The 26,284-nt window shown below is 38.2% G+C and overlaps 1 protein-coding gene across 1 annotated transcript in view; it reads left to right on the top strand.

The window, feature by feature from the left end:
* Nucleotides 1–26,284, top strand: part of GLIS3 (GLIS family zinc finger 3) — a 155,733-nt gene that overhangs the window by 14,609 nt on the left and 114,840 nt on the right. Inside the window, exons 2-3 of the mRNA XM_064735573.1 lie at nucleotides 20,081–20,288; nucleotides 24,720–25,836. Coding sequence (XP_064591643.1) covers nucleotides 20,158–20,288; nucleotides 24,720–25,836 — 1,248 coding nt within the window. The 5' untranslated portion in view covers nucleotides 20,081–20,157. The remainder of the gene's footprint in view (nucleotides 1–20,080; nucleotides 20,289–24,719; nucleotides 25,837–26,284) is intronic.

Raw genomic sequence — 26,284 nt, 5'->3', positions numbered from 1 at the left:
AGAGTAAAAACAGTAAGAAGAGAAATCAAAATGTTTATTCATAAATGCGCTATGGTATATATATATATATATATATATATATATATATATATATAGTCCTTGCTGGCCAGCAGTGCAGGGGTTTGGGTGCAGCAAGGCATGGTCCTTCCTAGTCCTTTGCAAAGTCTTTGTGTCTCTTTCCCCTGAGATTTGGCTTTCTGTCCACCGCAGCCGTGCTTCTGCCCCTGCTGGCGCTGTGCTGTGTCCGGCAATCCCTCCAGCCCGCTCTCCTCACTGGCCCCGCAGCTCCCAAAGCTGCCCAGTCTCTCTCTTCTCCAGCCGTGACCTTGGGGCTGGCCCTTCCAAAAGGAGCCTGTGGAACGAGGAACATACTGCTCGGGTCAAGCTGTCCCAGCAGCTGTGAGATAGAGGGCCTTGAAAGCATGTTGGGAATGTTTCTTTCCTCGAGAAAGAAGAAATATTATCATGTCATTTCCAAAAAAAGGTTTTGAGTTCCCCTTCAGAGAGGGAGTTTTTAGGCTGGATAATGTTTTATTAAGATTATAATTTATTCAGGTTACTGAATAAATTTGTGGTTATCATCACCAAGAGTGATGATTTTGTATGAGCACAGGAGATTGTACAGGTTTTTCTCCTGATGGGAAAAAAGATGGAAAAATACAAGTGAAAAGTTGCCTGTCTGCTTTTTAATATGCCCAAATCTCGGGGTTTTGGTGAAAGATGTTTTTCTTTGTTTCACTTGAATGTCTCTTTTCATTAATGTTGCTTGAGTGCTTTTAACTAGTGTTATAGTCTGCCTTTTGCATAAAAAAAAGTTACCTTTACTTTACAGTTAAGCATTACAGTTTGTCTTATTCTATCTGTTTCTGGGACTTGAATGAGATTTGGCCAGTGTAAAGGCCTTGGGGTAACCAAGAGTTTTACTGTGAACATTTTGGAAATATCATAAGTACCTGTTTAAAGAAGGAAAAATAAATCTCTATACGCAGTTTAATGATTTTTACTTAGGAAGTTAAAAAGAAAATAGGTACTCCTACAATAAATTGCACTTGAGAAAGCCCAGAATAAATTTATAATTCATGCTTTATTCAAATACCAGTATATTGGTATTGACAATATGACAGGCAGTCAGACTCATTGCTGACATACCACTTTGGCAGCTAAATACAGTTCTTAACTGTATAGCATACACTTTAACATGCTTGCTCCGTCCTCCTGAGACATTTTTAATGGCTTATTTCAGAGTTCAGTTGTAGCATATTTGACCTAGATTGAACTTGCATTTGTTGTATACTACTGTTTGAACATTTGTTAATAAATCTGCAGCTGGCTGTCAAGTTCCAGCTCACCAAACTGTAATTGGCCTGTCAATCAGTATTCACAAATAAATGTTGTTTGTAAAAAAACTATTGACCCAGCATTGATGTCAATTAATTAGTGACATATATCTTCTAACACAATCCACTGTTTCCTATGAATGTTTTGATGCTTTTAGCACTAAGAGAGGACTACTTGGATAATTATTTGCATAAACAAGTAGCTATAAATTTAGTTGAATTTCAAATATGAGGAAATGTTTAAAAAACTTTTAGTAATATCAGAGAGAGACTGTTCATCTTGAGACCTCAAGACAGCCTGATGGAAGATGGGTTTGCCATGGTGTACCTTGCCTGGCCAGCCCGCCAGCAGTGGTTTTGTTGATGCTGCTCCATGACTTTTCTTTGTCCAGAGAGGTGCAGGACTGGTGTGTTTCACTTGCTTAAACTGAACTGGGATTCTTGCTAGATTTTCTGCACCGCCAGGAGTGGCTTTCTAGATTGTCTTCTTGCTTGTCCATACCTTTACCCTCTTGCATCTGCTTTCTCAACTGCTTCCCCTCTTTGGTGTGAAATATGGTTACACATCTTAGTTCCTTGTGAAAAGCCATTTATTTTTGAATGTACCATGTGTGTTCATAAGAAAACAGGGAAATTTCTGCAATGAGTCTTTGTCTCTGAAATTACTGTGTTCATGTAATGGGAATATTGCTTCTGTTGCAGTGAATTGTTATTTAACTGCACTCGTTGTGCTGTCAAGAAGAAGGAGTAGAGAAGTTATACTGAATTTTTCTTTTGTTCATTGGATAGCTCATCTTCTTACAGACATGTCAACAGTGAGAGGAAAACTAGCTTGGACAAAGACTAAATACAGTGAATTGTAATTTTGAGAGGTGGAGAAACTGAAACTTGGGGCTTGCAAAAATTCTCTCTTTCACTTAGTGTGTGGGAAAACGCCAAACTCCATAAGTCCAGTGAAGAGTCTAATATGAAAAATAAGTCTGAATAGATATTGATTAATAAATTTTGCCTTTGGCAGATGTAAATATTATCTGACACAGGAAACAGATACTGAAAACCTTTTGTCTCCTAAATATTGCACTGTATGAGGTTAAGGGTTAGTGGAATCAAAGGATCTGGACCACCTGAGATGAAAACTTCAGCATATACATAGGGCAACCAGGATTGGAATTACAAAGTGTAATTCAAGTACAAATATAATTACTTACCAACACTACTCTTGAATCAATCTTAACTTGTGATTGTATTCAGTTCTTCTGTGGGGTTTGTAAGTCTGTTTTCATAGCTTCAGTCTTGATCTTCAAAAGACTAATTTAGACTTGTGTATTTTCTTGTAATTGTGCATTATCATTTTTAAGGGGAAAAACAATTTTTTAAAAATATTTACTTCAACAGACAAATGCTGAAGCCTTCACACCTAAACCACAGTGTACAAATCTTCCTCCTAGTAAAAGAAAACGGATCTTTGTGTATATTCTGTAGAAGACTCTTGCAAACAGGGATCACTACGGTACTAGAAAACTGTACTGAGGAGAAAATATGACTATCCATGGGCCTTAAATGTGGGAAGATAAGCTCCAGTGTTCTCTCAGAGTGTTCTGAAAATACAATCTGGGAGGTTCTTTCTACACAGCTGTGTCCTCTGTTGGCCATGAGAACCAGGAATTTTTTCATTTTTATTATCAGATAATACTGCGTGAGTGCTCCCTGTCTCTATCATTAGTTTCTTTTTTAGTCTAAAGGTTTTTCAAAACTAACCTCTTCCACTGAGAGAGGTGGTAGGCCTGTGCACCTGGAAAAATGACTTCTTTCAGATTGTAACAACTTTTCCTTGTCAAAAGGTGAGATTGAAATGTTGAATGAAAGGTTCCTAGAACTGTTTATTTTTAGCATTTGTAGAGGAGTGATAGAAGTTTTATTAGAAAACGTTGGAGTTCTGTAGACTATAATAGAAAACTATGTTGATACTGTTTCTGTGGAAGTGTTGAATGTGTGCAAGAAAAGTTTATATTGGATTCTAAATGTTTAAACTGATTTATTTAATTTTAATTAAATCCTGTAATATGGAATTCCACATAGAAAAGATTTTGTTGAAATTAATATGATAAAATAGTATTAGAAGGAGGCCAATTGAGTTTTGATTAAAACTGCCAAACACTGAGCATCAGTGTTTTCAGTCATTCATACTTGGTTGTGCAAGGTGCAGTCTGAAGTTCAGATTACTTCATTCAAATTAGTCAGTTGCTGATGCTAATGAAGTACAAGGTTTAGGGTTTTCTTCTTAGAGTCTATTCTCATCCATTTTCCTGGTGAGTATTCTAATTATTTACACTATTTCTGCTTATTATAAATTTACATAATATGTACAGTAAGTGTACATATCCTAATTTTACAAAAATTTGAAATGTGAGATGCAAATGTTCTTTATTCCTGTGTACAAATGAATCATATACTGTAGCTGTCTAACTTGTAACCAGAAAATAATGGCTGCTGGTTACTGCTCTGTGTTTCTGTGATAATACTCTTACCACCAAAGCAAAAAACCACATCAGCTTCCTTTTTTATATTGCAGTAGGACATGGTGCCATATTTTCCACCATATATTAAAAAAACCCCAGCCTATGAAATTAAATACCTGCATTGCAGTCATGTCTATTACCTTTCGAAAACTACTATTTCTTTCCCTTAACTCTAGTTTTGCTGCCTTCTCACTAGCAATTGCTGCTCGAGGTGCTCTGATTTGTTGCCAATATTCTGTGAAAATCTATGACTGTTAGGGCAGAAAAATGAACCACTGCAAGTTAAAGAAGTGTCTTAATATCTGCATAGTGCTTGTGGTCATACCTCTCCCATACCTGTTACTTGCCTTCTGTATGTGTCTTTTTGCCTGAAATGGACCCTATTTATGAATGTTGATAAACATTTTCAACATGCTACTGAGTCTGATTCAAAATTTTATAACTTGATCCTTTGCTTTAAGCCTTTAATTGAATGTGAAATGTGAATTCCTGGCAATGGTGAGTATCAGCTCTAAGTTAGTGCACATCACAGGCATGATAACTCAGAAAAGACTCAGAAAAGGTTAGTAATTGTCATTTCTCCAAACTGATAGTGCATGTCCGAAGCACCTTGGGCAAGTGGTCCTTTAACAGAGGCAGTAAACTCAGATAAGGTGGAGGGCCTAAAAAGTGTGACTTTTGCTTTTCAGCTCTATGATTGTGTTTTTGTTTCCAGTCTATCTTCCACCATCCTTGTTGTGCTCTAATTATTTCCTCATCATTGCTGCCTTCTATTTTTAGACTTTCTGAAGCAGTGTTCAGATCTCCTCTCTGTCTCCAATTTCTTTATAGAGTGATGAAGAGCTACTGTGATAGCACTCATGATAAGCAACAATGCTGTAGTGTTAAAAATTCATAGTTTATGCACAACTACAGAAAGGCATACATACAGAGCAGGCATGGCTGCAGTGTGCAGTGTCTGCCACTGGAATGACTGCAGTCTTCTTGCACAAGAAAGTGAGGTGTTGATGCAGATTTCATTGCTTCGCCTTTGACTTTTGGTAAAACCGATACTAATTGAAATTGTGTCAGAGCTGAAAGTGTGTGAATGGATACCTGTGGGAGGAAGAGGGAGAACAAAGTGTACATGCCCCATGTTTACTTAACCATAGTATAATTTTGCCAGCTGGACAAAGGGACTATGCTGCTAATTGCCCTGATACAAGCCAAGTGGAACACCGAGGACCAAATCTGTGTAAATGACATTCAGGTTACTTGAGAAGTTTTGCAAAGCTGTTCTTCCTGAAGGAGAGACCTGGGAAGTATTGTGCCTCAGAGTTCACAGGTTGCGCTAGGCAGATGCAGTTCTGATTTACTTTCTTTTCTGTACTCTTACTTCACTATTACTCTTTTACTCTTACTTCACTTCTGCCTTTTTCTAGACCAGTGCTGTAGGGTCAGCCTTGGAGTGTGCGTTGTCCTGTTGCTGTGCCGTGATGGGAGAATAGCTGTTTTAGTCTGGGATTGCTTGTTTTTAAGCCTTCAGAAGTGGTTACACTTTGATCCTGGGATCTTAATTGGTGTAGGTGAATTGGAAGTTTTGCTGGCACTTTTGAAAATCTCACTTCACGCTTACAGAAGTAGAGGTGGAGACTGGCGCGGTGCAGGTGTAGGGAGCAGCTGGAGGGTGGGAGCTGGGCTGAGCAAGGTCCCTGCTGTTGCAGACATCACGGTAATATCTAGCTGTATTCTTGCACTGCAGAGGGTAGCTGAAACACCCTTGGTATTCTTATATCGCCAGCTGATAAACATGAACAGAGTGTCCTTGGTGCTGGGGGTGGAGGACAAGCAGGGTCTTCTCAGGACCCTTGCCCGTCCTCCTTGGCTTGACTGTGAAAAGAAAATGCACATGAGTACATTTACTGACAGCTCTGTGGTTAAAAAATGTTGATGAATGTCAAGTCACTAACACCATTTGAGGCATGCAGGACCTTCTATCACTCATTTTATGTGTAATAAGTAACTCAGCAAAAAACTTCAAAGGAAAAAAAAACACGTAAAACTATGTATTTTTAGCAAAAGATATGTTTACAACCTATGTTTTAATGTGAGGAAGAGTATGTTTAGAGTGATCTTTAACTTTTTTCCTCACAGTTAAATTTTATAAAAGTAAATTTGTTTTTTATAGGTGTTGACTTATAATGAGAATTTGGAGTATTTAAGAGTATGAGAAATATATATTCCTATTCCTGACTAATAAAAATGATCCTTCAAGAGCTCAAGCAAATAGCCTGCTTTTGTACAGTCATATAGCAAACATCAAGACATGAATTCTGTGCAAAAAATAACAATGATTTTTTTGGTGGTCTTTATTTTGCATTTCTTTTTATGTTCAGTTTTAGTGATTCTGGTTCAAGAAAGATTGTGAATTCCTCAGTCTCTGAGGAGAATTAAAAAGCTTCTGTAGTATATTAAACTAGAAAGAAGAAACCCACATTGATTGGACTAAAAAAAGAAAAGTGCTGCAAAACAAGAACAAATAGTAGTTGTGAGCAATTTCTTTCCACATGACTGCTCCTGTGAATTCCTTCACTGTATCCTAACCTATAAGTTCATTAATGGTCAAACTGAATGATTTGAATAGTTCTTTACCCACAGATCTCCAAAATGAATCTATTAAATTAGATATTGGAATCTTTTGCGAGGGGTTTCAATATTGAACATAATGATGATAATCTCATTTTTTCCTTCATGATTACCTAGCATGTTATAACTTGACTAAGATTTCTTTCTTTCAAAAAAATTTCAAGGAGAAAGAAATTATTTTTAAAGACTTGGAAACTAGAAACCAGGGGCCAAGTTACAGTCCTAACAAAACTGCCCCCAGTAAAGGGACTTTAAAATTTTTATAAAATAGAAAACTTGGGTGTGGCAATTGAGATTTATATCATTTAATTGAAATTTCCAGGTTTATTCTGATTATAGCTGTGAACCAGTCCCATAAATTAAGAATTGACACACCTTTACTTATGTGAGCTAGCCTTTTCCCAAGTATTTACACAATTGCACATGGTCAGGCTGTTGGGTTGTTTATCCTTTTGGCCAACCACACTGTCCTTTTTCAAACTGATATCACAAAGAACGCAGAATCACAGAATTTTCAGGCTTGGAAGAGATCTTTTAGGGAGATAATTTAGTCCAACACCCTGCCAAGGCAGGGTCATTTGGAGCAATTGTCACAGAAGCACATCCAGCTGAGTTTTGAATATCTCCCTAGTGGGAGGCTCCGCAACCTCCCTTGGCAGCCTATTCCAGTGCTCTCGTTGAGGTGGAACTTGTATTTTAGTTTATGGCCATTGCTCCTCATCCTGTTGTGCGCACCCCTGGAAAGCGTCTGGCACCATCCTCTTGGCACCTGCCTTTGAGAATTTATATGTATGGATGAGATCCTCTCTCTTCTCCAGAGTGAAGAGACCCAGCTCCTGGACTCTCTCCTCATAAGAGAGATGCTCCAGTCCCCTCATCATCTTTGTGACCTCTCTGTGGCCTCTGCTGCACCGTCTTCTTGTCTGTCTTGTACTGACCAGCTCTGATCTGTCGTGTCCTGAGGAGCCCAGAACTGGGCCCAGCACTCCAGATGAGGCCTCACCAGGGCTGAGCAGTGGGACGGGATCGCCTCCCTGTGATAGCACCTGCTGGCCATGCCCTTCCTAGTGCCCCCCAGGATACGGGGGGCTCTCCAGGTGGGCTTTCCAGGCCACAGGGGTGCTGCCAGTTCATGGTCAGCTTGTGACTGTCACTGACATACCCAGGTCCATCTCTGCGGACCTGCCTACCAGCAGGTCAGTCCCCAGCCTGTTACTGGTACTTAGGGTTGTTTCTCTCCAGGTGCAGGACTCTGCACTTGCCTTTGTTGAACTTGCCCAATTCTCAGCCTATTAGCGTCCCGTGGAAGGGCAGCACAGCCTCCGGGTCTGTCAGCCATTCCCCTCGGTTTCGCATCATCAGCAAACTTGCTGAAGGTTCATTCAATCCCTTTGTCAAGGATGTTGGTAAACAAGTTGAATAAGTCTGGGATGAGATTGAATAGTATGTTCAGTGAAGCACCCCTCTTTAGGCCATGGATAACCTTTGAAATATTGATAGCTTTTTCCTGCCCCTTAGCTGCAGCCGTTTGAAAGACAAGGTGGTAGTCTGCTTAAAAATTTTGTAATGAACATAACAGGTTTAGAGGGGTAGAAAATATGGAGGAGATCAAAATATAGTAATGAAAACTTCAGACTTTACAGATATCTGTTTATGAGCTGCTAATTTAAGACCTGTAGTGTCTTTTAAAAGTCTTATTCCATAAACAGAAATGCTACACAATCAGGCTGACATAACAAATAGCTCTTGCAGTAATGATGTTATTGTTTCTCACTAGGTATTATAGCTGGGTACAACTAAAAATGTACATGGAACAAAATTATATTGTTTTTAATCACATAAGCATGTTTCAACACCTAATGCATACATATGTAGGAGCAAAAGTACTATAGACTTATCTTCAGCTGAGCCTTCAGGATTCCTCATTTCTTGAGTTTCTTAGGTTGAAACATCCTTTTAAAAGAATAACAGCTGATTAAAAGAGCAGCAACCTTTATGTGATGAAAACAGAAACTGGCTTTTAATTATTCAGAGTGAATAAAATTATTCAAAGTTCTTGTTGTTTTCTGAAAGATGTAAGACATCCCTGGTTTTACAACAAATGACTTTCTTTCCTGAAAATGTAAGCCTTGTGAAATTCTGCAACTACATTATTTCCATAGAAAGCTGAGTGTTTAATATCTATTCAATGTTTAATTTTCCTTTTTCTCACAATGGGAAAACATTTCTCATTTCAAAATGATAATGCTTTTAGAAGTAAATTTGAATTCTGCAGTGATACCAGAAGTCTGGATATTCCCTGGGAAGTGCTTATCCTCCTTACCTTGCTGAGCTGGTTCCCCATGTATTTTTACTTTTCTAGAGGAGTCTCCTAACATTTAGTTGGGTTTTTCTACAGGAAGTATACTGCATCTATCTGAATGCAGTTAACTTTCCTTGTAGCTGTCCATACAGTGCTGGAGTTTGCATTTTTGACCAGACAGTCTTGAAAACAAATCAGTGATAACACACCAGTGTTTTGGTTCTTGGTAAGCAATGTTTGCACAGTGTCAAGGTTTTCTTTCTGTGACCCTACCGAAGAAAAGCCCACTGGGAAGGGGGTGTGCAAGAGGCTGGGAGGGAACACAGCCAAGATACCTGACCCTGGCTGACCAAAGGGTTGTTCCATACTGTGTGATGTGCTCAGTCATGACAGCTGAGAGAAAGAAGGATGTAAGGGCATTAGTGGTGATGGCATTTATCTCATTGAGCAACTCCTACACAGACTGAGGAAGTGGCTGGACACCTGCCTGCTGATGGGAAGTAGTGAATACATTTCTTATTTTGCTTTGCCTCAGCATAAAGTTTTTGCCTTTTTTATTAAACTGTCCTTATCTTTATCCAGGAGCTTTTTCCATCTTTTCTTCTCCTGTGCTATCTGTGCACAGGGGGAGAGACCAGCTGGGTGGGGATCTCTCAGCCAGCAAGTGACATCTGGGCACTGACTGAGAGCTCTTGCCAAACCAGACTACAAATACATACTCTTTCCTCACTCAGCCTGCCCATGCAGACTTGATTCTTGAATGTTGCTTGAGGAAGAGAAGCTAGTTATATGAAGGAAAAAGGGCTATAACAACTGTTTTGGTTATTGCCTTTTCTTCAATTATAAGGACTTCAAGTCTTCTCAGTTGACCTGATTTAGTGTTCTGTAGCCTTTTGGAAGTGAATGAACTTTGCTTTGCATTTTTAGCCTGCAGTATGCATTGTAAGTACATTTAACAGCAAAAATGTTTTTTAACATAGAATTTCATGAACTTTAGAATAGAGCGTGAATTTCAGCATTTTTGGGATAAAATGACAGCTGACTGTAAGAGATTTATATCTCATTCACATTAACTTCTGGAAATTGCAGTCCTTGAGTTGTGGGGAATCAAATCCCTGCAATTTAATGAAAATCACACCAGAATACTAAAAAACCACACAATGAATTGTATGAAGAATACAAGAATACTTGCATATGACAGAAATTTGAAAAATTACATAAGCAGCTTATAAAGCCAAGTTCTGTTTGGAAAAAATTACTTATGTGCTTGTGAATTTAACATCACTGAAGTTCACTAGGATGATGTCCTCAAAAATCACATGATCCATTTTGAATATTTTACTCTTATCCATATGGCACATTCTGTCTCTCAAACTAGTATGAAGATAGGTACCACTCAATTTTTTTTAGAGGTGTGGAGGAGAGATACACAGTTGGGTTGACCAGCTTCCTGAAATGATTTCAGTGTCCATCAGGACATTTGTGTGGGTTTCCACCCTTGAGCAAAGGTACTCAGCTCAGCAGAGCACGCAAACACTTGCCTTTTTTATGCCTTTGTCTGTGAGCACTTCTTTCCGCCCCTCAGATGGCCCTTGCAGACACCATTGCATTGGGATACCACTGTGGTTTCCTGTGTCTTTACCTCAGCCCTTAGTCAGGAGCCAACTTTGGCTGCCAAGCCCTGCCAACACGGCAGCCTCCTCTTTGCAAAGTAATAGCTGTGGTTAAGACGTCATTCTTTGCAAATCAATTTTGGCAAGGATGACAGCTAAGGGCAGGAGCAGGACTGGTGTTTAGGGGCCTAAGCCATTCAATTGGTCTTAATCCTCCCTCTTATTAGCCTGGCTTTGTGGAAGGTAGATGGACTCACTTTAAAAAGATGAAACAAGCTTTCATTTTGGTCCTTTCTTTTTGATCACAACAACAAAAGACCTGGGAAACTCTGATTAATTAGTATGGCTTGGGCTGATGAAAAGAATAAGGAATAAAGAATAAAATTGAAAGAAAAATGTCTAAAGCTTTGAGAGGAGTGGAAGCATGTAGTGCCAATACAGATTTTAAATACTTCTGTCTGCTTGTATAATTTTCTCAGGCTTTGCCTCTCATTGACATGAAGAACTAAGGTGGCAAGACAAGTAGTAGGTTTTGTTTGGACCATGGTGGTGCTGATAGTGGCCTCCTCTAAAAGTCAGTTTGAATGATAAGAACCCCTGTCATTCTATGATTGCAATGCACCTTACTGGCTGTATGTTTCAAAGAATGAGATTGCATGTGAAGATAGTAGGAGAAATTTTCAGAGAAGTTGTGGTAATCATGCAAGTGGATTTGCAGGGACTAGTTTTACAGTCTAGCAAATGTACTTCCAAATAGCTCAGACATATTCCTATATCTTGAATTGAGAAAATTCATACTATGCATAAGTAAATGAACCTTTCTGGTAGGATAGATGCTCTCTTAACCACAGGAGTTTGATTTATGAATTGCATTTGGATTTTGATTTCTACATACTTACAACTATTAGTTTCATTGGTCTTTATACTTCCTTAAGGACATGATTTTCTGACTTTATGAATTGAGGACATTTGGCAAGGTAGTTACAATTACTGAATCCAGGGTGTGTTTGAGCTGATTGCTGTGAAGGTGGAACAGCAAAAGATCAGTGTGAGAACTTTTTTAATGATGAAAATAAGATGTGTCAAAATAATTTTCTTTTTCTTGATGAAGTACTTTTCTTTCAGCAAAAGTATTTTTGTTTCCATTGTGTGTAGGGAAAGAAATTTGCATAATGGTTGGAGATACTGCTACTGTAGCAATTTAGTCTTTGCTGGTGTCTGATAGACGTGCTTGAAATATATATATTTGTTAAGAAGATTATCACTTGAAAATACAATTGTATTTTTACTGAGAAGTTTTTCTGAGGTGATAAAATATATTGATATTTAATGAAGCATGAAAGACTTAAATGAACCATGAAAGCAATAGTTAAACTAATTAACTGAGTATAAAGCCTCTTAGAATATGTACATTATGTGGGCTGTATGCTTGTTATTTCTGCCTGGTAAAACTGACAACTAGGGTAATATTCTTACCTTTTAGGAGAAACAGCCTTAAACAGTATCTTGTTTTTAGTGTGAGGAAAGAAAAAAAATGCGCTGCTCAGAATCTCAGGGACAATGTTGTTTGAAAAATAGTAGTGTCCTTGAACTGTTGACTTTATCTGGGAAACAAAAACGTACTGAATGTGACTGCAAGCTACTTAGATTCCTGATTCCATACTGCAGTTTCTGAGGTTCTTTCCATGTTAGCATTTGTCACCTGTTTTAAATGGGTATCACTATTAAACAGGTTGGCTTTTTTCCCCCCCTTTTTTTCTTTTTCTTTTTCTGCTTCTTGTACATTTTGGTGTCTTAGAGGGGGAAAGATGTTTTTCTGAGAAAGAGCAGTCAATTGCCTTGCATTATCTGTAGAGATTTAGAAAGGGAGCCTCACGTGGTATTGGAGTTTAACATTAAACAACACCTTTATTGCATGTTTTTTTTGCTGAATTCATGCTATTACTGGAACATGACGTGCAGCACAGTCTGGCACTGACGTATTAGGTGGCAGAGACTGAGGGCTGGCCCATGCTGGGGGTAGAAAGCAATCTTCTTGCTCTTCTCTCCTCTGCTCAGGACTCGTGCACAGCAGGCAGCAGGCTTTGCTCGGAGGATGTTGTCACAGAGCACTGGAGCTAAGGCAGCCTTCATCTACTGAGAATCTGTCCCCTTGCCCTTGGTGCTCTGCTGCATCCCCTATTATAAGTGAGTAGAGGAGGCAGAAGTTCTTCCCTTTGCCTGGGGCCCGGAGGAAGCAGAGGGTCTTCTTCCCATCACTGCCATGCAGGCAGGCTGACAGGAGACACATGGATAAAGTGGGCAACAAGGACGATAGGTAACAGTCCAGTGAACACAGCAAGAAGTCAGAAATTATGTCTGAGCAGAGGGTACCTTGCTGTGGTTATTTACTTTGATACGTGGAATAGGTCTTTAGAGTAATGGATCCACATGTGCCCAGAGCTGCAGATAGCAAAGCTCCTATGTGGTATTTTCAAACACACACAACAGAAGCTATCTGAGCATGTTTTAATTAAAATTGAGAGGAAAGAAAATCAAAAATTAATGGAAAATATTCCAAGAATGTATTTCTAACATGAAGAAAAGCACAGATGTGAAGTTGAGGTTGAACAGTGCTAGAAGTTGTTGTGGCAGATGAAGTGTTACCTAGTACAGAGACTTAATTTTTCTAGAATGTTTTCTTGTTGCCCCTCCATAGTTGGCTGCATTGCAATCAGATGGTATCAACAAAAAAGTATTCTAACAAAATTGCTTGAATTAATTAATTTATTTTGCAGATGACTGCTGTACTGTTAAAATGCTGGGCAAAGTGATTGATTTCACTTGTGTCCTATAATTCACAATATATGAAGAAGTTTTATAGATATTTTTTTTAATAAGTAATGCCACATGTAAGTGAAATTGTAGTCTGTGCTCTCACACACATACTGATATATGCTCCGTGTTTATTTAAGCCAGATTCAGGCAGTAATTGCCCAGTGGCACTGCAGCTGGAAGGTATTATCTCTTATTATCTCTAATTCCAATACAGTTATCTTCTGTTCATTCAAATACTTGTAAATTTCGATTTTGATTATAATAATACTTTTCTCATTGTCTGTATTGTAGTGGTATTCTAAGAAGCTGGCCAATTCTGAAGCTTAAAACAGGAAACTTGTTGGGTTTTTTCCCCTGTTAGTGTTCACCATATATACGTATATTGCGCTTTTAGTAGAGTCTCTCTTGATTTGTATCAGCTATTTGATTATGAGGCTTGCACAATGTATTAATATTTCAGAAGTACAAACCAATTGTCAGGCTAAGTTTTGTAAATAGAAACTGGTTACTAATACTATGGAAAAGTAGTTGCACAAACCACAGGTGTACAGCTCTAAGTTTTCTGCCATAGAAAAGCACATACCATATTAGCCTAATAAGGACAAAAGCAGAAGTCATCTAATGTTGCTGATAACAAATAGGGAGTTACCCATTCCAGCTAAAACATTTATATTTTAGTTCAGTTAAACATTAACTTGTATGTGCACTAGTTAACTGATAACGTTTTATGCTTTATGCAAAATAAAAAATAACAAAGTAGCTTTCTAAATAACTTTTTTCTAAGTGATAGGTCTTCCTGATATAGATAAAATGGATTCAAAATTAGTATGACTTATTACAGATGCCTGTAGATCCAATTGAAAATCTTTGTTTTACTGTATTTGTACTTTCCTGGAAGTTTCCTGAACCTGACTGTTTCATAATATATTCTTAGTTTAGTCATTACAAGACCACTGTTTTCATTTGTTTAAATTTAGTGGTTAAAATGTTCCATAGAAGTAGGTGATATCATTGCTGTCTGCTCTAAACCAGCTAAGTTAATCACCTGTGAGGTATTGTTTTCACTGGTTGGTTCTGGATAATTTTTTACCTTGGTTCCAGTTGAAGGGAGACATTGTTTTTCATTGTGCTTTGTCAGTCTCTTTTGTCTCAGTAGAGTTGCTGAAAGTATGTACATGCTTGATTACTTCATACAAAGATTGCAAATAACATTGGAAATTAGTGCAAGTTAATTTACCAAGTGCACCCTGATAGTGAAGAAGCTGCCTTTACAAGATTCACAGCATGAAGAATCTTTAAAGCGCATACACAGTACTGTCTCTTAATACCATGCCATCTTATAACTCTGTTTAGTGTATTTTCTTGAGATTATTTTTATTGATTGTAAAGATTAGGTCTCTGTAAACAGTGAAGAACATGGGTTATCCTGTACTAGTCAGATTAATGGTGTGTCTATCTTGGTGTTCAGAGTGGACTCTGCCAGAGGATTTGGAGAAAATCTGTTACTAAATGTCATTGTTGAATGTGTTAAGGAAACCATAAGCTATGATCATAACCATAATGTTAAAAACAGTGAGCTTTTGGGACCTTAATTCAGGATTTTATCTCTAACTACAAATCCTTGGGTATTTTTTAATTTTGTTTTGTTTTTAAAGATAATAAATGCTAAGAATCACTGTTTCACTAGCATGTAGTGACTGTCTGGTGTATTGTAGTTGAGAAACTACAATATTTTGTAAGACTTGGAATGCAAATGATAATTCAGCAACTTTTTGAGTCATAGGTTAATAATTTACTTGTGCTCTGAAAAACTCCATCTTGCACTCTATAAAAAAAAAAGCTCATACCTAATAAACTTGTGACTGAGCTTTTGTCTAGTTCACCTAGAAACTTCAAGGTCTTCCTATAAGATCTGGACTCAGAATATGATGCCAGTTTGATGGAGCCCAGATTTCCAAATCAGCAAAGATTTTATTTGATCATATGGTCAGTGAGGCAAATGACAATATTCCCCCTAGCCTGCCTTTTTAAATTATATTTGCTCCCCTTTGAAGCTTCAGTTTAGCACACTTAAAGAAGGTTCACAGGGGTCTGATATCCATTGCCCTGCAGCTGGTGTCTCTGTCTACACAGTTGTTCTGCAATAGAGTTTCCTGGGTGGCTGTGGAAACAATAGAGAAGTGGCCGTTTGGTTTAAGGGCAAAGGGAACAAGTGCTCGCTCTCTAGCAGTCACTAATAATATAACTGAAATTGCTGCAGGGAAGCCTGAAAACTTTGGCAGGCTCAAGGTGAGAGGGAATAAGATATTACCATTGGGAAGCAAGTCTTCTATGCAAACATTTGAGGTTTTTGATTTACCAGCCACTGTGAAGCCCCCCCTGCTCCCCCCCTCCAAATAGGGTGTCAATGACCGTGCAGATATGGTGACAGACGGTAAAGGTGTATGTAGTAACTGAGGGCTGCAATCCAGAGGATTAAATGTGTTCTGAAAAAAGGCCAAACGTGTTTTCAAACAGCCGTGGTGAGTTTAATCTATGTGAAGAATACATTCACACAATCTGCCTTATTCCTATAGTCTCTGCCCTCTTCCGTATTTATGGTCTTACAACGTGCTTTTTTTGCTTGTACCCTTTTCTCCCCATTTTGGTGAATAGAAAGTCCACAGAAACAAGGCTGGAAGCCCAATACAAGGGAAACATTAAAACCAACCACTTCCAAAGCTCTCAACGCATACATTTTCTGTGTATGTGTACACAGAAAATCCCTTAGGGAAATTCACTTTTGCTCTCTTGTTATAATTCTTTTATTTCTAGCTGTTGCTCTAACAGTAATGAGAGAGGTTTTCAGATGAAAGCTACTTTAGTAGCTTTATTTCATAATGATTAGTTCAGTAACTATAGAATTTATTAATCAAAGAGATGTTTGAATTTGATCTGGTGTTATGTATTTGATATGTATGTAGTGTGTTTCAGAACACCTGACAATTAAAACTAGTTTTGCTTTTATATGTTTTTGTTGACCATGATTTATATATGGAAAGCATAGTTTACAATTTCAAAGGTTTGGTGAAGTAGTTTTTTTTTATTTTAAACTGAGATACTTGGACGAATGAACAAATGACTACTCTTTACATAAAGAAATAGGCGAAGAAATTAGTTGATTTTGGTCAATATCTGATAAAAGAAAATGGTTTTTAAGTGAAACTGATTTCATATTGGATTATTTCTCCAAAAAGTAAGGGAATTACATAAATTAAGAAAGTCTCATCTAAAATTCTGTATCTAAAGTAGTTGTATTTTTCTGCATTCTTTGAATGTTCTTCAGAAAATTGCAGTGAAATAATTTTGCGTTTCAAGGTTGAGTGAAGCTTAGCTGTTAACCAACTATAGAGAATAAACAGGGAAAATAGGCAACCTAATGAATGAGGAAGTAAATGGATTAAAATATTTCCATAATTTTTTTACTGTTTCTACTTGTTAACTATAACTATAACTACTGTTATATGTTGATAAGTATCAGTTTTGATTTATGTGTTATTATGTTTATTTAGAATAAAGCACCTGCTCTTGTTAACTGTAACTCTTACAATGAGCTACTGCAGGACTGATTCCACCTCCTTAGTTCCTGTTGGCTTTATTGGACTGTCTCCTGATCTATGTCCTAGTATAAAGAAAAAGAAACTGCCTCTTTTGCTTATTTAAAATATTGGCTGACATAGTTTTCTTAGAATCTACAGTCATTTAAACCTACTGGTATTCTCCTGAGAGTTTCCTGTTTATCTCAGCTGATGTGGATTCAAGGCATTGAGGAATTTCTAGTTGTCCTTACACTATCCTGACATTTCCAGGCTTCGGGACAATGATACAGGAAACGTGGACTGAGGGCTCCTCTGGCACTCTGGGTACGTGATGCCGTATGCTGATGCTGGAGATAGTATTCTGACATTTATCCAGAGCTTCTGAACACATGTTCTGACAGCTTGCCTTTCAGCAGCAGGCTCATGACAGGCCAGGTCCTTGTTGGAGCTAGCCTGTTTAACTTTATCCTACATTAGATGTGGTCTGTACTTTTGTAGTGGGCTTGAAGTTGGCATAAGCTTCCAATCTTGTGCTCAGACTTAGTTCAACATAATGCTGCCTGATTCAGATCAAATTGATATTGCTCAGTGACCTGCGGGGCATGGACAAGCTGTTAATGATGGTCTTTTGACACATTTTTGCCTATATGAAGCAACTGATGAAATGTTATGACTTTGCTTTTCACAGAAGCAACCTTTTACTTTGCAGTCTCTTTCAGTGGTGGGAACTTATGATTTATTCTTCCATTATAATCTTCCCTGCCTTTTTTCAGTGGAAGAATTGTAAATTTTTGTCACAACAGCAAATGCTTGTCAGTGGTACAAAGAAGAAAATCTTTTGCTTCTGTTTTTGAATAAGAGAAAAGTCCAAACAAATGTTCCTGAGGACTAGAGTCTTGCATAACTTTTGTTTGTCATTCCAGTAATAAAATTTCCCCAAAGTACTTAATTTCTTATGTTTTCCTTTCAATGGCTAGAAACCAGGCCATTTTTTCTCATCATCCTTACCATAACACAGCAAATTTTCTTGCTTGCTGTTGGCATCCCTGAGGTACTGTTTATACACAGATAATAATAGCAGACCCTGTAATTGAAAGGGAAACCAGGATGCATTAAGGGTGCAACTTTCTGTATTTTACAGCACTGGTTTGGCACTACTCCCTTTTCTGGTTTTTCTGCTGGGATTTGCTTTTTTTTCCAACATGTAAGCTTCAAGCAACTCAGATTTAGTAATGAGTGAATAGTAATTTCACTGTATCATTGCAGATTGTTATTTGAGATGACATATGGCCTTTCCCTAATGGAAATCTGACAAATAGACCGTCCTTGATTTGCTGATATGATAAAGCAGATATTATTATTGTTACTGCTGAAATTTGTTTAAAGTGACCTTTAAGTAAAGGGTGTTAATGGCATCATCCAGGAAAGGATCAGTACATATTTGGTACATTTTCTCAATGCTAAATAGTAGGTTGATGTATTGTTAAGTGTTCCATACATGCATACACACACACACACACACACACACTCTCACACATACATATATATATATATGCATGTATATATGTATGTATATACACTCTCCAAGCATTACAACTGTATTTCATTGTCAAACCCAGCTGGGTTTCCTCCATTGTTATAGCACACTTTTATATAATTTGGTGCAGAATATCTTTGATTCTACATACTAAAGGCACTTTTCTAACACATACATATAGGCATATTATGTTGTATTATGTATTTTTCATAGTGTGAATGGAGCTTGTAAATTTATTTCACCCCATACAGGTTTTTACTAAGAGGAGTAGAATTCATGTTATTATCAGAGTTGATTTACATTTTTTGCCTAATGTTTGCTACTGGTTCCAGTTTAACTCTCTGTAACATTATAAAATCAACTGCTGAGAAGTACATTGATTCAGCTTTATTGAGTTCAAAATATGTACTTTCTTGCTTCACAAGAAAGAAATTGAAATACTTTCTCTTTTTCTTTTAATTTAATTGAACATCTGTAGTGGGAACAGACTGTAATCCTACAAGAGCTTAGATGCTTTGTTGTGGTGTCCACAGTGGGGCTGAGTGCAGAATCAGGAATTCTCTTTACATGTTTGTCCTTGAAACTATTTGATCTGGAGGGAATTGAAGGATTTGGATTTTCTTCCTTTGACTGGGGGAGCATTAATGTCTTTATGTACATCTCTCTGCAGTCCACAACCCATCCGAAGAACCTGGAGAAAAAGTTGTGTGTTGTATGCCCACTTCAAAAGTAGATTTAATTTAGGAAAATTATTTACATAGAAATACTTTTCACTGTTTGTCCTGATGTTGCTATCCTGCTTTGTGGAGTATTCTAAACAGAGAAGCAGCTAGAAATGTGAATTATCTGATTATTAATTTTCAGCTGTGATGAGAATTTGCTAGATATCCAAAAACTTCCATATTATGACATGCATTTTAACTTTCTAATCTCAATCTGTTTTAATGGAGACAATTTTGTAAACTACCATCTGTGATCTAAATCACTACAGAAAGTATGCTGGGCATTTTGAAGTTATGTCCTGGTGGCCAGCTACCTTTTGTGCTACTGTGTAATAGCTATCAGTTTGAGTCATGGCAGCAGTGATTAAAAGCAGACTGTGGCCTGTAAAGAAAGTCCAGAATGCTTCTCAGTTTGATTCAGCTCAGATTCCTCCACCTAGACCTCTGAGGAATTCTGGTTCCAGCTTGAGGAATGCTGGTTTCCAGCTGTAACTCTCTCCTGTGAGTGAAACTACTCGACACTGCAGTCCGCATGCGTATCGGAGTCTCCTTGCTTTATGCATGGGTAGTGGTAGGATTGATGGAAGGGCTTGCAATGCATTGCAGCTGCTGGGTTTGGTAGAACTCACGGCACGGTGCTGTTCTGGCAACCTCCTTGGGTTCTCCCTTCCTGTCTTCTTCATAGAGAGCTTTCCTTCAGCTGAGGGCTTTTTACCTGCTGCTTTTTCTGATGTTTTTCCGTCATGCCTGGTCTTTAGTTTATGTACTTCAGCACATGTTTTACACGTGCATAATCTATTAATCCCCCTGTAGAATATTGCTATTTGTGTTTTGAGAAGTTTGCAAAATTCTTGTGTGGGTCCCTAGTTTTGTCCTCATCTGGAGATTCCCATTACTTTCTGGAGTTTGCAAAGTGATGTGATAAAAACCAGGGAGTTAGATGACAGAGTCATGGGATGCTACAATGCGAGTTCTGTGCCTCATTCTGGGTTCATGAGAGATAAATACTAACCTGCTTTGTTTATTTTAGGAGGTTTTGGTTATGGACACAAGGGCAAGTTCATTGGAAAAGGCAGTGGCAACAATGCCATAGTCACCAGCAGTCCCATGACAGTTCAACAGCTGGGACCTCTTTCACCTTCAGCGAATCAGCTTTCAACAGCATGCAGCCAGATCAGCCCTAGCTTACACAGGTCTATGGATGCTTCCAGCATGAGTGCTTCTCCATCAGCTACAAGGTCCTCAATTACCTTTTTATATTTAGTACTTTAAAAGGAGGGGGTTTTAATTCTTCCTTAATTACAGTGCAACATTTCTGGCTATTAAAATCAGAAAATTCTCTGTTATGCCATGGGGAGTTGAATTCCATGCAATTTAATTCAGATCAACTATAATCATGCTTCATGTTTGGATCATTCAAATAATGGGTGAAATTTGGCCACACAAAATCTGTGTATGATAGGACTTTTGTATTAAATAAAAGCTGTTTTATAGTCGCAAGCTAGATTTTTATGCTTGGTATAGGAAGTGTTATGGAGGATGAAAGCAGAAATAGTCCACGTGTTACATCGACATAGTGCTAAGTGTGCCATGTTGGTGTCTTTCAAATAACATCAAGGACAGACAAAAAAATCATAAATGCTCAGCACATGTTCCTCTCTCCTCATCAAATGCATTTGCTTTCAAATGGCTTGTTTACCATCTGATAATTAATCAGATCAAGTGTCCTTGAAAATTTGTTTTCCTAGTTCTGTTATGTAGGTAAAGAAAACAATGACCACTTCCTGTAAATGTTACCTTTTTATATCACTACCCCACAGATAAACATTTATTAATTAATTTAAAATGCTTAAATAAGTTTCGAGATTATGACTTTGAGTTTTGTCAGCAAACATGAATTAGAGGACAACAGGTTTTTGAGAGCCACCCTATAAGTACATTCGGCACATATCTGGATGTTAAAAATGCAGTGAGAAAATATTCTAGTGTATTATTTTGGAATCTACATTCCCCATTGCCTATTGAGTTTTGAAATTGCCTATTGAAATGTAGTTTTTATTTACAAAAGACCATAAGAGTCTTTATTCTCACAGCAGTTTACATTTACTGTGTTGCTTTATTACAAGCCAAGGGACTTTCCTGAAATAATTAAAATTGGTACTTTGCAAATAGAATAAAACCTCGCTTTACTCTTAAGATAATTTTTAACATTTCTGTCACTTTAGTTGTGCAGACTGAGCCCCCTGGGAAAATATACAAAATTAATTATGCTTCCTATGTAGACATGTCAGCAAAAACCATTCAATGCTAAGATGATGACACATGACAAATCCAAATAGATGCTTTTCAGATCAAATAAAACTGACACTAGAAAATTATAATTACATACATACAATTGTTACGTACTTAAGTTTTAGGTGTGCCTATGTGGCTCCAAATACTCAATGTGTGGTTGGATGTATCATGTCAGTACTGAGTTACACAGTTTTGATTTCATTTCAAAGAAACATTTACTAAGGGCAAACTCAAGTTGAAACTCTGGAAGAATCAAGGCTGTGGTGTCCCTAGAGTACCTTTTAATGCTTTATCAATGAAGGTGTTATAAAATAAGTTTATCATACAAAGAATGTCAATTTCAGCAATTTTTACCTCAATTTGTTTGATAGGGCAAAGCAAGTTTAAAGTCAGATTCTAACTCACATTCTCAAAACAGTGTGGGGTTTTTTTCTTTGTGTTTTTGGGGAGGTTGATTATTTGTTGTTCAGTTTTGAGCTTTTTTGGGTTTTTCTGATTAAATTTCTTAAACTATGAACTGCTTTTGCCTTAGTGAAATTGACTGGTTCTTCCTGGGCAGAGTGCTTTCTCTGAATTTTATCTCTCAGGCACTGTGAACTGTGTTCTGGCAGCTCAACCCAAACCAGATTATTAGTTGAATTTACCAAAGCAGAAGTGAATTTTCTTGGTTTTTACTGATGGAAGAAAGAAATCAGTTGGCAAAATAAGAGTTTTGCTGCACACAGTGTCAGATTCTGGTGTACAGACCATGGAGGGTAAAACCTTCCCCATATTTTTTGAGTTTCTGCACTTTCTGTTTTGGAGTATTCAGTGGTGTTGCATCAAACCAGATGTGTATAATAGGACTTTTTTAATAGATAAAGGCTGTTTTATAGTCACAAACTAGATTTTTGTACTCAGTACAGGAAGTGTTATTGAGGATGAAAGCAGAAATAGTCCACATGTTACATCCATGCCATTTGCTTTGATGAAAGACAAAAAACGACCTAGGAAAGAGCAAAGGGTTCTTGACTAGTAAATAGAAGACCATTAAAAGAGAGAAAAACATAATTTTCCCTATTCCATGTTTATGTTCAGGATTCTGGATTATACATTGTGGCCTCTGTACACAAAGGGAGAATACAATGTAATTGAAAAGTAATCTCTTGTAAATGGTAATGAAAGAGCTGGTCCAAACTCAAGCGCATTTAGTTTACAATAAGCAGATGCACCAATTAATACCATCTGAGATTCTGGCACCCTGATAGATCTGGTCCCTCATTTTCATATTAGGTGTATTTATTTTCCTCCTATTAGAAAACTACTCAGTTACAGTAGTGGCTGAATTTTAAATAAATCTTCACTTTTTGGGGAGCTGGAATTTTTATTAGTTTTTGAATTTAGATGCTGAAGTGCTGCAGCTTCTTCAGAATAGCTTGCTCTTACTTATTGTATACTTGAAATTCTGGGCCAGCTTTTTATTTTTATTTTTTCTCCCTATTATGAGACTTTTAAAAAACAGTTTTTCTTCAGATTCACTGATGGATATGCCCCTTTTGTGTTAGGCATTAGTAGTTTTTTGTATGACACTGGTTGTACTATACATCTACTTAAAACTCTTGTCAGTACAAAAATAGGCTTTTTATTGATGCATGATTTCTTTTTCTTTATTCATAAAAGAGAAAATAAAAATTTAAAGAAAACCTGGCAGAACACTCCTACCCCCTCCTCATATTTTCTAGGTGTGAATTGTAGCATGGAGAAATCAAACCTTGCTTGTCTTGCTGTGTTGAAAAATGTGGATCTGTATTTGGGGGTCACAACATGCTAGCATGATTTAATTGCCCTATAATGGACTGTCCTTTAACAAAGCCCCTTGACAACAGCCTAAATCAACTTTTTCACAGTCATCCTTTTAGATCCAAATGGCACACAAGGCTGGCCTGATGGAGCAGTCTCATTTTTCTCACTTCTCCCATTGCAAATTGTAGTCAGCATGCTAATTGTGCTTTTTGTCTGTAGTCAGTTTTGCGAGTGCCGTTCAAACCCTCACGTAAGGTCCATGACAGCACCGTGCCCTGGCACTGAATCACGACAGGACGTTTCTTATTCTGACACAGCAGATCAGCCATGCACGGCAGAGCAGCTCTCTTGCACAAAGGGGCGTTTAACCGTCTCTCCCACAGCAAGGCTTGCTGCTCTTTTAAGCTACGTTTTCCCTGTTTGTGAGCTATTTTACAGATACAGCACCTGCAGACTACCTCCTCTCTCTCTCAGGCTGTGCCAAGCTTCCCCTCCAGTGTCCTTGGTCCGTCATTGAAATTCTGTGCTTCTTCAAAACTGTGTCGTTAAAATAATAAACCAAATAATTCATTCTCAAAATATAAGATGTAGAGGCTTCTGGGAGATTGTCAGGTTTATCTAGATATGTAACCAGTTCTTTCTATTGTAAGAGCTCCTTAAAAATAGAAATTTATATACTGATAGCACCACTAGCTGGTAGGAAATACAAATCTGCCTGGGTGTGAACTGGAAACAAAGAATTAAATCCAGTTAACCTTCAGCCAGCATTTACAGCTATGACTCAGGGCCCTTGATGCCCCTTTTATTTTCTTTTTATCCCTTTCTGTAGAAAACAATACTTTTAAGGGCCTATATATTGAGGGTTTTCAAGCTATCCAAAGAATACTTGCAGGATAAAGAAGCTCCCTAATATCTCTCTGAAAAATGCTTGATAACAGCAAGATTACACTTTTGTGAAAAATTTTGATTGCTGACTTGGAGGCAGATACCTCCTCAAATCAAATCTAGAAAACCTCTTCAACCAGTTCTCCTACATTACTCATTTATTTTGTTTGTTTTATAAAGTTAGATATTATCTGTATTTGTAAACTTGATATATAAAACTTCTGTAGGGAAGTATTTGTATGTATTACAATTGACAAAGTCATTGTAATACAGGATGAATATCCATTCTCTTTGGATTAGTTTTCTTTCTGTTTTTTTTCAAGCAAAAATAATGGATGACTTAAATCATTTTGGGTTTCATAGGAGGCAGGAACATAATGCTTTGGCTTCAGAAGTCCACATCTATTTACACCACAACTGATGAAAAGACATGCAATAATTTCTGCAGTGGTGGATCAATAATCTTTAAAGTAACTTTCTTTCAAAATCTTGAAGTTTTGAAGTTGGCTTCCTAAGTGACCTTTTTACATGTATATTGCCTTTGTATAACTACTGGTACATTAACTGAGTGTCCTAAACTTGAGCACCTAGTATTAGGGAGAGCTTTTCTCACATGTAGCCTTTCCTTAATTTTAAGCATGCATGTGAAGGTAAAAGATCTACTTCTGAATTGTCTAACTGCTTACTTTATTGTACCTTTATTTCAGGTCACTCTTGTCATGTGAGACTCTGGCCTCTACAACATTAAGCTTGTCAGAAGGTCATTCCCCTCTGAGTGTTGAACAAGAGTGGTCACATAGGTACAGGACACTTTCTTCTGTTCCTCCTGACCAAGGTTTACAAAATGGCAATGAGCTGGGGGACTGCGTAAATTTTTCGCCTGAAGCATCTACATCCAGTGACTCATTACCATCCTACTTATATGGCATGGAAAATAAGAATTCCCCTTACTCTAGTCCTTGCCAGTCCTCAGCCTGGTGTCAATCAGCCCGCTCCAAAAAGAGAGCACGCTCTGTATCTCCTCTGTCTGACGGCATTGGGATCGAGTTCAATACAATCATTCGTACGTCCCCAACTTCTCTGGTCGCCTACATCAACAGCTCCAGGGCATCGCCAGCGAACGTCTCCCCACAGCCTGAGGTCTATGGACATTTTTTGGGAGTGAGAGGAAGCTGTATATCACAAAACTGCTCTGTTTCAACTGCCCAGAAAGGCTTCCACATGGCGAATGGCGGTGTCACCTTTCCGGGATATGTTGAGAACGGGACAGGTGAGTACCAGCGGCTGCAGCAGCTGGAGCAAGCCAGCTTGCAGATGGTTGCCACAAATAACATGGTGATCCAGCAGGGTGTGCTGCCCATGGACAGCCATGCAATAGACGTCCTGAAAAACAAGCAGCTGGGTGACTTCTCGGGCCCTGTTGTTGACACGCCTCTTTCAGCCGTGGTGCTGCCACCGCCTCCTCCACAGGGGCCACCCCCGCCGTACCACGCTCACCAGCGCCGGCACCCACACGGCCTCCCCGGCCACGTCCCCGCGCTGCAGGCGCTGCCCCCGGCCCCAGGCGCCCCTCTGCAGGAAGATGGAGAGCTGGAGGATTTCAATGGCAAGCATGGCTGTTGCTGGGTTGACTGTGGGAAGCTGTATGACCATCAGGAGGAGCTTGTGCGGCACATAGAGAAGATCCACATAGACCAGAGGAAGGGAGAAGACTTTACCTGCTTCTGGGCAGGGTGCCCTCGAAGGTTCAAGCCATTTAATGCCCGTTACAAACTGCTGATTCACATGAGAGTCCACTCAGGAGAGAAGCCCAACAAATGCACAGTGAGTCTGAGCTCTGTCTTTCTTAACAATGAAAGGCTCTCTATTACTTAGGAAAATAGAGTGAAGTTGTAATTCTGCCTTTGCTTCTCCCATTTAATGGTGTACTTCTTGAACTAGTCTGTGAGAATGAAATGACTGTTCCATCTTCCCACCTAAACAGAAAGGAAGGGTGTTCTTTAATTTGGTACATACCAACAGATAGGATTAGATGAAAAAACAAATTGTGTTTTCTACATTTATAAACTTTTATTGTAGACTGCAACAAGTGACATGGTAAACCTGCATAATGCAAAACTGAGGCACAGTCAGTACTTAAGTATTTGCATGAAGGATGCATGCAGGAAAGGTGCTGCAGAGCAAATGTCAAATTTTTCCTGAGAGATTCTTGCATCACGTGACATCTTTTTGACTTGAGGAATTTTCAAGACTTTCCATAATGTTACCACAA

Source organism: Zonotrichia leucophrys, chromosome Z (genome assembly GCF_028769735.1).
Source record: "Zonotrichia leucophrys gambelii isolate GWCS_2022_RI chromosome Z, RI_Zleu_2.0, whole genome shotgun sequence".
Lineage (NCBI taxonomy): Eukaryota > Metazoa > Chordata > Aves > Passeriformes > Passerellidae > Zonotrichia > Zonotrichia leucophrys.
The sequence above is the reverse complement of the archived record's forward strand: the minus strand, read 5'-3'. Positions and strand labels throughout refer to the sequence as shown.